This window comes from Mus musculus, chromosome 1 (assembly GCF_000001635.26).
Source record: "Mus musculus strain C57BL/6J chromosome 1, GRCm38.p6 C57BL/6J".
Lineage (NCBI taxonomy): Eukaryota > Metazoa > Chordata > Mammalia > Rodentia > Muridae > Mus > Mus musculus.
The window spans coordinates 53,392,785-53,409,010 of NC_000067.6; the positions used below are offsets into that span (position 1 = coordinate 53,392,785).

General features: G+C 39.8%; 1 protein-coding gene across 2 annotated transcripts in view; it reads right to left on the bottom strand.

Moving 5' to 3' along the window:
• Positions 1–4,210: 4,210 nt before the first annotated feature.
• Dnah7a (dynein, axonemal, heavy chain 7A) overlaps positions 4,211–16,226 on the bottom strand; it is a 310,307-nt gene continuing 298,291 nt past the window's right edge. The window contains exons 64-65 of one of the 2 annotated variants that reach the window (XM_006496179.4): positions 12,892–12,995; positions 4,211–4,529 (exon numbers count right to left, since the gene is read on the bottom strand). In XM_006496179.4, the coding sequence (XP_006496242.1) occupies positions 4,323–4,529; positions 12,892–12,995 (311 nt within the window). In that variant the 3' untranslated portion in view covers positions 4,211–4,322. The remainder of the gene's footprint in view (positions 4,530–12,891; positions 12,996–16,226) is intronic. The other variant, NM_001252070.1, reaches the window with a different exon arrangement.

Consider the following 16,226-nt stretch of genomic DNA (forward strand, 5'->3'; position numbering starts at 1 on the left):
GTCAGAATATGGGATTCCATGTACCAAATATTGATAGAAGTTTAAGAGAATCATATAAAACACTAATCTTTTTATTAGTAGAAACTTCTGTTGCTATGCCGAAATAGAAATTAAACCAAAAAAAATCATTTAAACTTTAAAAATATTTTAAATGGACTTTGAGCAGACATTTTTGCGTGTGTGCTATGAATGATTTTAATGCCCTCTATTTAGCTACATACATACATACATACATACATACATACATATATACATATGGGATTAATAGGGATCAATTTGACACAACTTTGAAACTGTATAAAGTTGATTTTAGGAACTAGAGGGAAGCCCAGGCTGCACTAGAGTATGGATTTAGCATTGGGGAAAGCCCTTATTCTTGAATCTAGAGTTACTATTTTTGTATATATTTGCACAGTGTTCAAACTTGCAACCTAAACTACTGAAATTTGTGATTGTATGTTTGTGTGAACTTCAGTTTAATGAAAGATTCATAATGGTTCTTTGGAGTTTTCTTTATAACTTTGTTTTTATCAGGGGGAGGGTGTGTGAGTCAGAGGATGTAGTCAGATACCTTTTTCTTAACATTAATTCTCCAGAAAAATATGAAAGAAGCGGCATTCCATTTCCCTAGTACTAACTAGGTTAATTGGAAATTTTAAGTTCTGGGTGTTCATGTTATTTTACCAGTTTGGCATTTGGAACTCGGAGCACATGCTGTGGCTGGTAGTAAAATCCAAGTTTGCCATGCCTATAGTCTGTATATAAAATGTCAGCTAAATGGTTACTGCACTGGTACCATAGCTACTTTGGTACCAAGTATATGACTAAGCCAAAATCACTTCTATCATTTTGTGCCAAGATACACTTCTGGTGCCTGAAATGGAGCGGTCAGTGTTTGGGTGCCTGTTCTTACACCACTGGGGCAGTGATGTGTGAGAAGTCTAAGTCACGTTTCGTCTGATTGTGACTCATAACTTGTAGACTAGTCATGTGCATATAGGTGTTTACATCCCATGCCACCCACTCTTCATTTATACAGGCAAATGTCTGAACCACGTGCAGCTAGCTCTATTTTAACTGCTTGGCAGCCAGGATATCCCTTGGGAAAAACCACATAAGAGCCAAATCCTGGCCCTTCTATTTTAAATATTTTTATTCAGTCCTGTAGCCTCCCTCAGCCCTGAAGCAGGCTGGTCCAGACTTTGATCTTGCTGCCACTAAGAAGATTACCTAGGGTGGAGCCTTCCGACCTAGATGGCTCTTTTGTTCTGTCACCTGCCACTGCTCTCTCGAAGACACTGCTACCTGCTGAGCGGCCCCTGAGATATTCCAGAGGAACATCCTATTCTGCTTGTCACCTACAGGCTGGCTCCAGACACCAAGAACGGACTGGCGGGGGATGGGCCTTCCCCCCTTATAAGTACACTCTCTTAGTAAACTGGCGGGCCTTGAACAGAATCACGTCTTGGTCTCCATTAACCTCTCGCAGTCTAAGTCTCTTTCAGCCCCAGCCTGCCTCCCAGGTGTATCCGGTTCAAGTTGGCCGCAGGCCGGCATGCAACAGATTGGCGTCCGAGCCAGGGACCTTGGGAACAGTGGGAAAACACTGAGGGAATCGCTGTCTTGTATGGAGCTCCAAGGGAAGGAAAGAATCAGAGGATCGTATCGGGCACAGTGAACAACAGGTATTTATGCTAGCTCTGGCTTTAAACTTCATTTAAAAAAAAATGTTGCTGGAGATGCAGAAGGATATGGGCTAAGTTTGGAACAGTGCCAACCCGGTGCTTTTTCCACTTAGGATTTGACAGCGAAATATGTGTGGGACTAGAAACTGTGAATCAGGCGGTTGTCCACAGCTTTTAAAAGCTGTTTCAGGTGAGAGGAATAGGGTTTAAAATAATGAAACAGGCGGTTGTCCGCAGTCAAGAACTGCATCAGGCTAAAGGAATAGGGCTCAAAATGATGGAGTAAAATATATAGAGGAAAATGGATTTTGAAACTCTCCCAGAGGCAGAGAGAAATGTCAGGGAACACCCTGCTTTTTTCTCTCTAGCCCTTACAGCAGAAGTTCTCTGCCCTCTTTGTGTTGTCTAACGTCTAATGTCATGTGTGTTTGTGTCTAGTATTCTGAATGACTGAATGTTCTGTGTTTCATGTTGGAAAATAAAGATGGCTAAAACTTTATCTGCAGATTTAGCAAGAGAGTGGCCACATGCTTTAGCCAGGATAAGGTCCAGCAGGAGGACTCCTGCTGGAAAAACTGTTTTTTGAGAAAGGGAGTCTGCAGCCTCTTAGTTTTGGGGCAAAAAAGCTGATAGATGGTTTTTTTCCTGGAGAGTTCTCTGCAATTGTGATTAATGTGTTTAGCAAATGACAAAGTGCTTTTTTTGTCTTATTATAGCTAGAAAAATGAAAATTCTTTGATTTAAGTTTATGACTCATGTAGCCGCTTCATTTGGCTTTTTACTGGTCTTAGAAGTGTAATATGCTCTGTGTGTCATCATCACAAGAGTATTAGCTTATAGGCTATTGGATATGATCAAAAAGGTGTAACACTGGTTACTAGAAAGTTAGCTTTGAATTGGTTACTCAGGTTTGGAGTCTTTCAAACACGTGGCATAATGCAGGCCAAAAAAACAAGGGCTTTAGAGATACTTCTAGTTGAGATAATATTTAATGTGATTCTTATCCTAAAAGGTAAACTTAATGATAAGATTTAAAGCAATGCCTCTTTAATGAAGCATTAAAATTTGCACTGTCATGCATTCATAGGTATAAATTGGCAGCCAAACCATGATAGTAATGCCTCTAACACTTATTCTAAGGTGATAGTTTCGAAATTGGGTTTTGCTTTCCCAAAGTTGTAGTTATAGTCTAATATTGCAAAATAATCTTAAAATTTCTAAAATCTGTCCTCACAGCAAGAGGAACAAAGCTCAGAGCAGCCTCTGCGGGCCTTGATCAGAGAAATTTTTGTCTTGGCTCCATTATCTTTCTCGCTGTCTAAGTCTCTTTCAGCCCCAGCCTGCCTCCCAGGTGTACCCGGTCCTTGTAAGCAGTGGGCCGGCTTGCAACACAGTCCGTTACCTGGTTCTTTTCCTCTTACTCTGATTTTTCTTTTAAGACAAAAACAGAAATGTGAGGGCAGCACATGCAACCAGGTGTTAGAGGATAATCTCCAATGTTTCTTTGTTATGTTATAAGCAAACGTTATTCGGTCTTACAGCAGTTGTCTCTTTCTCAGCCCTCCTTGTAGTAAGTGGTTTTGTACAAGTTTTCAGCACTGGGCATGCCTATGACAGTCCTTACTTCACCTCATTGCTTGGCCCTTTGAGCAACCTTGCTAAAAGGTGCTGATGTGCTCAGTGCTGTCAACTTCAAGTGACTCGGATATTTTGCTTTCAAAACCAAGATACACTTATCCTTCAGTTTTGAGTTTGATTTTCAAGGAGGGTTGTGCATTCCAGCATTACATCTCCTTCATTTCAAACAACTGCGGGAATATATTCCCACTCTAAAATGCTTCACAAAGCTGTTATGCCTACAATATACAAAGTTTTATATTCTCAAACAAATGGTATTATCTTTATTTGCTAGATTTTCTTAGTCATTTTGGGGGTGGGGCTTTAACAGTTGCTGCTAGTATTTTGATAGTGTTCCACCAGTATTTAGTTTTTACATCATTCTAGTGTATAGTTTTAGGTTTCACTAGACAATCCTAATTCCACTACATTTCTGTTTGGCTCCAACATTCCACTTAGCTTGACTAGCCTAATTTTAACATGCTTGTTGGAGGTCACCAATGTTACTTGTACTGTCACCATTTGACATCTATAAGGATTTTGCTGTATACCACATTGCATTCAATCAGTTGTGATTGTGCTTAGAAATACTATAGTAACTAGATGCAGTGTGAACCTTTTCCATTAACAGTAAGTCAGTGGCTTCAATGTGATTATGGTCCTGCAAGATGATACTTGTTAAAATATCTAAACATTTTTGTTGTTGTGACTGAATCATTTTTTTTTTTAATTTATAAAGCTGGAAGTGATGAAATGCTGTTTTTTCATTGTCAACAGTGGTGTGTCATTTTATATATGTTCCTAATGCTTACGGAACTCTCCCAAAATAAAGTTATTCAGAAAGTGTGTGGTGTGTTTTCATTGTCTCAGAACACTGAATCTTCATTGGTACTTTAAAGAGGCCAGAATAAAGTCATAATTAAGAACATTAAGTTTATTTAAGCCAAAGCAAAATTTAAACGGTAAAATGTGTTTTATTCAGTCTAACAAGAAGTTGCAAGAGATGATGCCACCTTCAGATTATGAGTTTAGTTGACACAGCAGTGCCACACCCCGTCCAATCCAGTGTTCCTTGGGGTGGACAGAGGGAAGAATCATGGCAATCACGAAATTTGTGGAGTGGCCAGTGGTGGAGAGTGTGCCCCTCCTCTCGCTTGTCTTATACAGTGGAGCAACGTAACTTGGTCGTCTGGGTATGTCTGACTTTTTGCATGGCTTTAGCCACATCTGGAAGAAAGCACAAACACCGCTAAGTCAGAGCCATTAACCATCATGTACTTTAGCTACCGTGATAGTTCCAGAGTAAGGTTATGTCTAAAACCTATGCCCTACATAGATTGTATTTTTTGTCAGTGAAATAAATGATTGTTTGAATATAAAGATGCCTAACTATCTCAGAACCAGTATACAAAGAGAAAACAGTTTGTCTCTGTTAGAAACATACTGCCCACTCATGTATGCATTCGATATTATTTGGTCTAATTGGACTAGCCTTGGAAATGTTACGATTTTTACTCTTTTTCTACAAAGAAAGTATTCTTAGTGAACTTAATTATAACTCATACTTAGTAGTGGTTTCTTAACAGGTTGTATGCAAAATGTTTTTACAGTGAACAGTTAACTTATAAAATACTGTATTGTGCCAAAATAAAGACTAATTGTTTAAAAACATATTACCCAACTGTTCATCACCTCTTCCCTGGGGGTAATTTCTGGTGCTTTTAGTAACAAAACAAAATTCTATATATTTTCAAAAGAGAGATGCTACTATTTATACTCGGAATCATTTATTTATTTAAAACCAATACATTCTGGCAAGTTATTTTACTTGAATCACCTCCCCATTGTGGATGGATAGTATGTATAAGTGCTGTGTTTAACAGCTGTGAGCCAGGCAAGGGGGTTCAATAGAGGCACCTAGCAATTTACCTGCTCCTCTACAAGAACTAAACCAAGTCTGTAGAGTTGAATGGCTTTGGGAAACATTAGAATTCAGTTATTAGGATACAAAACCATTGTAGAATACAGACCTGGGACGGCAGCAAGGCAAGAGAAGCTGCCCACCTGCCACCCAGTTTCATAGCTCTGGGAGGGGCTAACTTCCAGCAAATGTTCTGTACATACACTGTGAAGTTACCCAGTACTTCCAAGTGTACAGCCTAAGAGGTAAGGCCTGCCTGAATTCAGTCCATATAGGTTGGCTTCACCCCTCTAGCAGATCTCTAAGGTACTATAGTCAGTAGTCACCCTAAGAAGAGGCCTGACTGACTGGATTGTTCTAAGGGTCAAACATCTTCACACAGTCTCATCTCAAATCTTGCAGCCATTCTCTACCATCCTGGCTTAGCAGAAGATGTGCTCAACAGGCTGAGATTACTACTATATGGTGATGAACAGGTGCAATGTAGAGGGAACCAAAGGTGCCCTCCACAAGAACCAGGATATAAAGGAGCCTGCCTGTGATAGGATCCCCGATGTCACATGATACCTCAAAGCAAGGGTAAGAAATATTCCTCCGCCTCCAGCCTATATTGTGTCTGCCAAACAATACCCCTTTGGCTGTAGCCTTGTCCCAGAGGCATTGTCCTGGCAAGTCTCAAGAAACAAGTCAGAGCTACAATGACAGTTCAAATGAAATGGAAAGAATAATGTACCTACAGCAGCCCTCAGTGTACATAGCCAAAAGTATAGCTAAGAACTATCAGACACATATCCCTGCTGTCCTTCTGGGGAGAACCCTGGGAGAGGGGTTTTGCCTGACCTTGGCCATGACCTACTGACACTCAATTATTGCTGCTATTGCCATCACACATTTTATCTATTACATATATACATAATAGTATTACATATTACTGTTGCTAGAACAATCTGGAAGAAAAGCTCCAGGAGCCACAGAAATATTTCATCTGTCCCCAGGAATGCACAGGCAGGGACCTACTGAGAGATAGCTACTGAGTAGACATACCCAAACTAGTAGCAAAAAATAAACTACCCCACTGCACCTGTCTTGGGCCCCTGCATCAGTTGCCTCACACTTACCTGGTCACACACTGCTCACAAGGAAAGGTGACTACTACAGGGGGGAGGAGGAATTCTGACTCCTTTCACTCCCTGTGAAGCAACTGTACTTGAAGAGTGTCTAATCAAAAGAGTGCTTAGACCCTTCACTGTTGTTGAAGCAGCCAAAACTAGAGCTCATTCAAATAACAGCCAGTATCAACAGTATCTGAGAAGCCCCACCACTGGATGAAAACCAGTATTCTCATTACCAGAGGAACCATATAGGGAGCACTCTATCACTCTGCTACTTACTGCATTAATGCCAAACTGTTAGTGTCCCTCTCATGGGTAAACCATAGACAGAAGGTCTGACTCTCTTGAAAGTACGTGCTCTGCCAAAACTTAATAACTACAGTCATTGAAGCTACAAGGATACTGTAACATTGAACTGCAATACACAGTGGAAAGTGAATTCAGCATAGCATAGTGAACTAACACCCTGATACACATCTTTAAAAGAAAGTCATATTCTAAGAAGTCTATCCCATATAAGAGACAATCCACTTCACTACATACACAGAGTTCAACATATACACAAGAAATTTCAAATATTTTAAAATAATAATCTCCTAAAAAATAACTCCCTAGTGACAGATTCTAAAGATACTGGGGTTGATGAAATACCTGATAGATTCAAAAGAATGGTTGTTGAAAAGCTTAGTGATATGTCTGGGGTTAGGGGTGGGGTTTAGGAGAGTTGGTACAGTGTTTTCTTAGCATGCATAAAGCCCTGGGTTCAATCCTCAATACCACACAAAGCCAGGCTTGGTAGCAATAGACCTGTAACTCTAACATTTGGATGATGGAGGTAGGAGACTCAGGAATTCAAGATCACCCTCAGCATGGAGTTCAAGTTCAGCTTGAGCTGTATGAAACCCTATATCACACAAAGAAAATCTTAGTAACAAATGAAATTCAAGAATACACACACACACACACACACACACACACACACACACACACACACACACAATTAGGAAGACAATACAGATATGAATGAGGAACTTATCAAACACAGAAAGAAAGATTGCTGTGAGTTCAAGGCCAGCCTGGGCTACACAGTAAGAGTCTCTCTTGAAAGTCAAAGAAAATGTAGGTGCAAGTCTCCAAATCAGACTAGCTTAAGCAGTTATACTAAGAATATTGATTTTTGGGCTGGTGAGATGGCTCATCTGTTAAGAGCACTGACTGTTTTTCTGGAGGTCATGAGTTCAAATCCCAGCAACCACATGGTGGCTCACATCCATCTGTAATGAGAAACAAATAAAAAAATCCTATGTGCCAGAGTGAGCAGGGTCCCAGAGTGAGTGGGAGAAAGGGAAGAGGGAAAAACAGAAGAAAAAAAAGAGAGAAATCATGGCAGAATGAAAAGACTACAGCTCTTTGTAGCACTAGTAAAAGATCAAATGTCTGCATAATTGACATACTTGAAGGAAAAAAAAAAGACTTTTTCTATGGACAGAGAAAAATCTGTTCCATAGAATAAGAGCAGATGTGTGTAGAGATGGGAGGTCTTAGATTCAGACATTGCATACTACACATTACAGTCAACACACAAAAGTACAGTACAAAGTATGTATGTGGGCAGGACATGTGTTATACACTTCATGTACTCATCTATGCATGCCCAGAGGTGTCAAAAGGATGTGAGACATCTTCCTTTATCATGTTCTACCCTGGCTTTTGAAACAAAGTCTGTCATTTGACCTTGAAGCTCAGTGATGGCTGGCCAGCAAGCTCCAGGATCTGTCTGTCTCCATCTCCTAACATGGTTGCAGGTGTGTGCTGTGCCTGTGGCTTTTCATAGGTAATCATATGTAAACTTGGGTTTTCTTGCTATCACAGCTTACCCATGAAGCCGTCTCATCGTCCAGAGATAGTTTTAAAACTTTCAAGAGGGAAAGCACCAAATCACACTGAAGGGCAGCCCTGGTAGATACCTACAAGTTCTCAGCAGAAACCCTACAGACCAGGACATGGGATAACATATTTGAGTTTGGAAAAAAAATGACTGCTACTCAAGCTACCTATATCCAGCAAAGCTGTCCTATAGAATTATCAGAACACAGTCCAAGGATGGAGTCCTGTAAGAAGAGTGCTTGTGAAAAAAACACCAAGAAAATAAGACAAGAATTGTTATTTGTTTATATGCCTCTACGGGTAAACATGTTTTTGCCATGTGGAGCTTGCCCTTGTGATTGTAAACTTTACTAGTATTATTCTTCTTAAGCCTCAGAGTATAAATTGTCTGATGCTCTGAATAAAGTTGCCTGTTGCATAAGATTTTAGTCCACCTAATTTATTAGCTCCATTCTCCCTGGTCCCACTACCACTAGAGCACTAAACAAGAATTAAGATCTTCCAAGATAAATAAAAAATAAATTCCATTTATGACCACAAAACCAACCTTACTAAAGATGCTTTTACGAGAACTCCATATCCAGAAGTAAACAAACAGAAACTATCATCATGAGCACATAAAGTATAAGTTCCACAGAAAGAGTAGGTATACAGCAAGAAAGCTAAAACAACAAAGGTATCGATACAATCAAACCACAGAGATAAATATAAATTAGGCAACACGAACTAATCAATGCTTTAAACAGAAGAAAACAGAAACCATGACAGGCATACTATACCTTTCATAACTTGGAATGAGCATGCCCTTAATTCTTCAGTTAATTGATACAAATTTTTAGATGAATTAAAAAACAGACCCAAAGTATGCTGCCCACAAGAAACTCAGCTCAACCACAGAGACACACAGACTGGAATGAAAGGGTGGAACATGATATCCCAAACAAATGGAATCCAACCCCAAGAATGAGTAGTTACATATAACAAAGTAGACTTTAAGACTAAGAAAATAAGAAGAGACAAAGATCACTGCATATCAATCAAGGAATCAATTCATCAAGAAGATATATTGTTTATAAATACTTATGCATGTGATATCAGTTATTAATTTTATGAAACAATGCTACTAGACGAAATGGAGAATGGGCTCCAATATAACAATAGCAGGGGATGTCAGTACTGCATGTCCACCAATGAACTTGTCATCCAAATGATGCATATACACAGAATGATCAAAGTTAATCCACATGGCAGGTAAATGGATTCTTTACTTACAGTACATTGCACCTAAACACTCTAGAAATATGAAAGGCCACTCGATGTGTATCTGTGTAGTGTTACTACACAACTTTTTTGCTCCCATCTAATTTAGTGCACAACAATCAATTATTTCTTTGCCTTACCCCTGTTCCCCTTAGCTTTTAATTACACCTTGGTCTTTGTTCTTTCATTTCCTCTTTATGTTTCTTTTCTATTTTTAAAGTCCTTGATGATTTAATACATTGTATACTGAGTTTGGTATTTATGCCCCTCCACTCCCCTCCAGTGCCCATTCTCATCTCTCTGCACTTTCCTCTGTTGAAGCCTTTCTTTCCAACCAGCCCCTCCTCCTATATGCTCATACTTTTCCACCCACTGAGTTTGTGGTTGCTTATATGAGCATGAGTAGTAAATCACTTAATGAAAAGGGGGCAACTTATCAGTGGCTACACCACTGAAAAGAAAGACTCTCCCTGAGCCATTTATTGCTGTCTCAAGTACCTGAGCCCAAGTGATCAGGAATTCTAACTTAAAATTTTTCTTCACTTTTGTATATTGTTAGGGAGTGCTTTCTTCCCTGTTCTTCTCATGTGTGCTATATATTTTGTCCAATACTTGTTCACATGTGTGTGGGCACACATGTATCTACAGGGACACATGTGTCTGCACATGTGTTTATGCCTGAGGTTAATGTCTGGAATCTCAATTACAATTTCATTTTATTTTCTGAAATGGGATCTGTCAATCAAACATAAAGTTCACTGATATACTGCTGTTAATTCTTCATGGAACTAGAAACATCCTATTACTGTGGGAACCCAGATGACCCAGAATAGCCAATGAAACCTGAAGCAAAAGCAGCAAGTCTAAAGTCTCCCAATTCCCATTTGGGAATAATGCTCCAAAAGCACGCTAAGGAAAGCATCATGGTGTTTACATACGGATGGCACAGCGCATGAAAACAGAATGGAAAACCCATAGAGGTACCCATTCCTGTGCTGCCAACTAACCTGACCAAAGCATCAAACTATATCTCAAAGAAAGACAGCTTCTTCAGAAAGACCATTTTCTTAACATAAGTTAGTGCAGTCTCTATAAAATAGTAGAGGTTTCACAAAAGAAGTAAAATAGGGCTACCATATGATCCAGCTAGTCCACTACTCTTAGGTATATATCCAAAGTAAATGATGTCAACATGAAAAAAAATTGAATACCTAAGTTTGTTGCAACAGTATGTTGATAGATAATTGATAGACATGCATACATATATGTATGTACATACATACATACATACATACATACATATAATACAGATGTCATAAAAATAACAAAATCAAAGCCATCAGTGGTGGCACACACCTTTAATCCCAGCACTTGGGAGGCAGAGGCAGGAGAATTTCTGAGTTCGAGGCCAGCCTGGTCTACAGAGTGAGTTCCAGGACAGCCAGGACTACACAGAGAAACCCTGTCTTGAAAAACCAACCAGCCAACCAACCAACCAAAAACAAAAAAACAAACAAAAAACAAACAAACTAAAATCATTCACATCAAACTATTTGCTGGAACCAGAGAATATCAAGTTAAATGAAATCATCCAGATGGAGAGAGACAGACAGACAGAGACACACAGAGAGAGAGAGAGAAAGAGAGAGAAACTGGTGTATACTCTATCATATGCAGAAGCTTAAGAAACAGAAAGGAAACTGAAAGACAGACAGTAGAAGAGTTGAGTAGAGATCAGAGAGAGTGCCACTGGGAAAGGGAACCAGAGTAGAAGAGAAGCACATGGACACATCAAAGCACAATGTATAAATGTATGGACATATCACAGTGAATCCTAATGTCTGCATGATGTGTGCTATTAATTACAATTTTCCGCCAGCCAAGTTATTAAAGTGGTTGTGTAACACATAGTTTTCCAACTTTGATAAAAATATAACATAGTTCCATTCCTCTTTTAGCTACACTACACCACATTATTTTTAGTCATTTAAGCAAGTTTCCAGAATATTACCCATGTAATTTATTGTAGAATATGGCCAGTCTTTAGAACAAGATTTAAAAGTCAGCTGGCCTTTGACTTATGAAGGCAAAGAGCAAACTAAAACAACAAGAATCTTTTAGGGTTTGACCAAATTAATTTATCTCATAGTAATGAGTAGACCTTTAGGGTTCTTAGGTCAAATACAACCACATGAAGGAGTCAGTGACTAAGACCCAGGGGTATCCATTCCTCCCAGGTCACTGTAGGACCCTTGTTGTGGGGGATGGACATGCTGTAGCTTAACAGCAACATAACTCTCAAAAACACTTTCAACTTAAACTTAAATGAACAATGCACTTCACTTTAAGCAAAGAATGGATTTCACTCATAAGAATTTCTATTCCTCACTGACTTCTTTGTTGAAGAAAAATTATCCCTTTGTAGATGTACTCCCGCCTTCTGTTCCCTGCAAGCTAATTGAGGATGTCCTCAGAAAGGAAACGAATTGTAACCCAGCCAGCTCCTGAAATGGCAAATGTTTGTTTCAATTTTGGGGTCTCCTATCCTAACCCTTCTCTGCCCAGAGCATCATGGTATGTAGAAAAGAGGATCTTTCTAGGTTTCGACTAGACTCTCCCTTTATGGCTGCTATGATGAGTTTTCACCTGTCTTTAAGCTTCTCACAGAATTCTATAATTCATGTGACTCTAATAGTCTTTGTTTTATCATACCATCCTGGATGTGCCCTCCGGATTATATAAAAATATATTTTGTTATGATGTAGTTACACACAGAAACAATTATATGACATTGCTCCTCACCGCTCATTAATTCTTTATTTCATGAAAAATCAAAATTCACCCCTCATCCTATAATCAACCCTGACACTGTGTTTACAGTCATTAACTAACATGGAATTTGAGTTGTCTTTATCTCACAACCACATGTCTATAGCTGGACCATGGGTTATCCTGATTTCTTATTTTCAGCTCTTATAACTATAAACAACTGTACTTTTCATGGTCTATTTTGTGCTCAGTTGTTAACATTCCTTGCTTTGTTGGCATTCCATTGTTTAACATAACTTACAGGCCAAAAGCTGCAGTCCAGTCCAGTGTTCCTATGTGCAAGAAGGCCAAGGGATGAGCTTAATTCAGTGAGAGTCACAGTGCTACTGACTGCGAGATAATGTATACTAAACAAGTTTTCTTTAAACAGAAACAGTACAACGGTATGTATCAATCAACTAACAGAAATGCAGATACCATAGAAACTAAATTCAGAAGCCCATTAAGAGCAAATATATCTAGTAGTGCAGCATTGGGAACAGCTTTATAGAGCAAAGTTACCATGAACAACAAGAACAGACTGGATGTGCATATATCCATATCCGCACACACGTGCATGTAACCCTTAGTAAATACTAACCACGGGGACTGTGTCATACAGAACTTTAGGATGTGATTCTGCAAGTTTCTTGGTCTTCCTGTCCCAGGAAGCTCCATCCAAAAACAATCCATGAATGTAAACACCTAAATAACAAAGAAAGAAGTTAGCACTCAAAAATGATAGGTGACTGAGCCCTGCATCTGAGATTCCTGTCTGGGGAGAGCTTCTCAGGTTCTCTTCCTCTCTACCTCCCCTTCCACAGTCCGTACAATAAATTACTGACTCCTCCTAGATGTAACTAGCAATTCAGATAATAAGAACTGTGGGTAATACGCCTGGAATCACCAACACTAAACCGTAAATAAACTGTCAGTGGCTTCCTCAATTCCCTGTGACATTTAGTTATCAATTTACTTCCTTATCTGTGGAGATAAGGTTTCAAGGGACCCAGACAGGCTGTAAGCTCTCAATACCCCTGTCTCAGCTTCCTAAGTACTAGTGTTTCATGTCATTCAACACACTGGACACCACTTCACTCTTAGTAAACAGGGCAAGCTTGACTTGTAAGGCCAGAGAACTGGAAGCAGACACACATTAAAGTATATAAAAGGAGAAAGGCAGGGGTTGGGGGAAACTCAGATGGTGTCTGTGACCCCCCCTCCCCCACTCCAGGGGTCCCATTGAGAAAGGAATTCCTTTAGGAAAATCCTAACTTTCCAGATCATTCTATGGATTCTCATTTTTGTTCAAGTAATTGATGAAGTAAGATGGAGTAAGCATACATTTTTCTTCTGGCAAAAAAAAATGTACAAGTATGTTTGTGTGCATATAAAATAAAATTAATAATTTAACAAACATCTGTCCTCAATGATATTACTCCGGGTAGACACACTGATATTTAGTAAAGTGGTTTGCTTAGCTGAAGGCCACTCAGCTAAGCTCATTACTGAGCAATTTTGGTATACCAAGTCATCTATACTAATCATTCAATAAATCCTGTTTCATGTGCTACTTCACCACTCTCAAGATAATGCTGGAGTTTTAGTGCCTGAAAACCTGCTTCCTGAGGTAACAGGTAGATGCAGACTGGTTAAAAGGAAAACAAAGAAGTCTGTATAATCTCTAGGCTCAGTGCATGCAATTCCACAGGTTGAGTATGGGTAATTAACCACTTTAAAAACTTTATGCAATGTTTTCATAACTTAAACATTTTAGCTGGGTCCAAAAATTGTATAGTGTCATCACTTCCACTCAGATGTCAGATGTCAACAGGAATGCCAATTTTTTCCTATGTCAGAAGGACACTGAGAAAAGTTAGGAGGGATAAAGTCCTGAATACGGAAGTAACCATAGTTTCATCAAGACACCTTTCATGAGAATGCATTGTTTTCAAACTCCTTCATGAAGTCTTGAGCATGGTAGGCTGGGAAGGAAACAGTTGTGCATAGCAACCTATGTGAAGAAGGGATTTTATAGGTGTACATAATAAAAGGAATAATAAACAAGGTAGCTGAGGGTTGTTAAGCTTGAGTCTCAGCAGTGTGCACATTCCAAATGCATTGATAACAGGGACTCTGAGTAAATGGTCAGAGAATGATGCCTTAGGCATCTTCTGTTGGAGAAAGTACAATTAGTGGTAACATGGCATGTGTCCCAGAGTCTCTGCCTTCCTGTGTGCTTATTGTCCCTAAATATGTTTCTGCAGTTAAGTATAGGAATAAAGGTGGTGTGAAATCTTGGGCTAACTTCCATAAACCTGTAGTGAGTTTCAGTTCTGTGGTGTACTTCCACTACAACAGTTGAGGTCCAGGTACTGCTTAGAGACTGAGAAAGGAAGGATGAAGTCAGGTAAGATGGACAGTTTTGCATCTGTATTGTCACAGAAAAGAGACAACCAAAGAAAATACGTGTGTACTGGCTAATTTTGTGTCAACTTGACACAGCTGGCGTTATCACAGAGAAAGGAGTTTCAGTTGAGGAAATGCCTCCTTGAGCTCCAACTGTAAGGCATTTTCTCAATTAGTGATCAAGGGGGAAAGGCCCCTTGTGGGTGTTGCCATCCCTGGGCTGGTAGTCTTGGGTTCTATAAGAGAGCAGGCTGAGCAAGCCAGGGGAGGCAAGCCAGTAAAGAACATCCCTCCATGGCATCTGTATCAGCTCCTGCTTTCTGACCTGCTTGAGTTTCAGTCCTGACTTCCTTTGGTGATGAACAGCAGTGTGGAAGTGTAAGCTGAATAAGCCCTTTCCTCCCCAACTTGCTTCTTGGTCATGATGTTTGTGCAGGAATAGAAACCCTGACTAAGACAAATTGGTACCAGCATAGTGGGGTATTCCTGTGACAACCTGACCATATTTTGGGGAGGACTGTGGAAGGACTTTGGAACTTTGGGCTTGAAGATCCATCCGTTGTTAAGAGCTCTGTTGGATGTTGTGTAGGAGCTTGGAAGATAATGTTGAGAACACTTCAGAAGATGGAGGTCTGGTTTGTGAAATTTCAGAGGGAAAATTAAAGACTCTTTTCAGAGCCATTGCTGTTTTGATTGTGAAGATTCTGTAGTTCTGGTTAGCTGGGGCTGAAGAATCAGCTGTGATTAACAAGATACCAGAACTACTAAAGCAAAAAACTTTGCATTACTGGGACTATTGATGCTGGTTAGCTGGAGCTAAGAAATTAGCGGTGATTAAGAAGAGACCAGCATCATTGAGGAGACATCTTCTGGGAAGTGTTTTCTGAAAGCACAAAGAGGCTGTGTTCCAGAGATAGCCAAGGTTGTACTCCTGCTGCAGCAGGACTTGGTAATGTGTAAGGGTCACCCAGGTGGTACTGGTTTTGAAGGCATGAAGGGGTCATGCAGAGCAGCTGAGGCTTGGCACTGTGAGAGGCCATGGAAGGCCATTGGTGAAAGTCCAGCCTCAGTTGCAATTGATGGCCCAGGACTGAAGGGGTCATGCAGTGTTTTGGAGATGCCAGTACCATGAGATGACCACCAAGAGCAGCAGCAGCAGTGGAATACAGGCATCTGGAGCCTAGAGGACGATGTGTGTGCTACAAAGGGCATGGCTGGAGAAGTGACCCAAGCCCTTGGAGGAGCCCAGAAGATCGTGAGTTGGATCCCAGACATTGGATGGTTGGAGATTGATTTTTGCTTTTGATTGTGACTGTGCTCTGATATTTTCCTTCTTGAAGGAAGAAACTAGTTTAGTGGAGCCCACAGTTAAGAAACTTTTAATTGTAAAAAGACTTTGGATTTTTAAGAGATTTATATTTTAAAGAGATTGAAATTTTAAGAATATGTAAAGACTGTGGGATGTTTAAAGTTATTTAGACCTTGGGGATGAATAAGAATGTAAGGGTTGAGGCTTACTAGTGATGT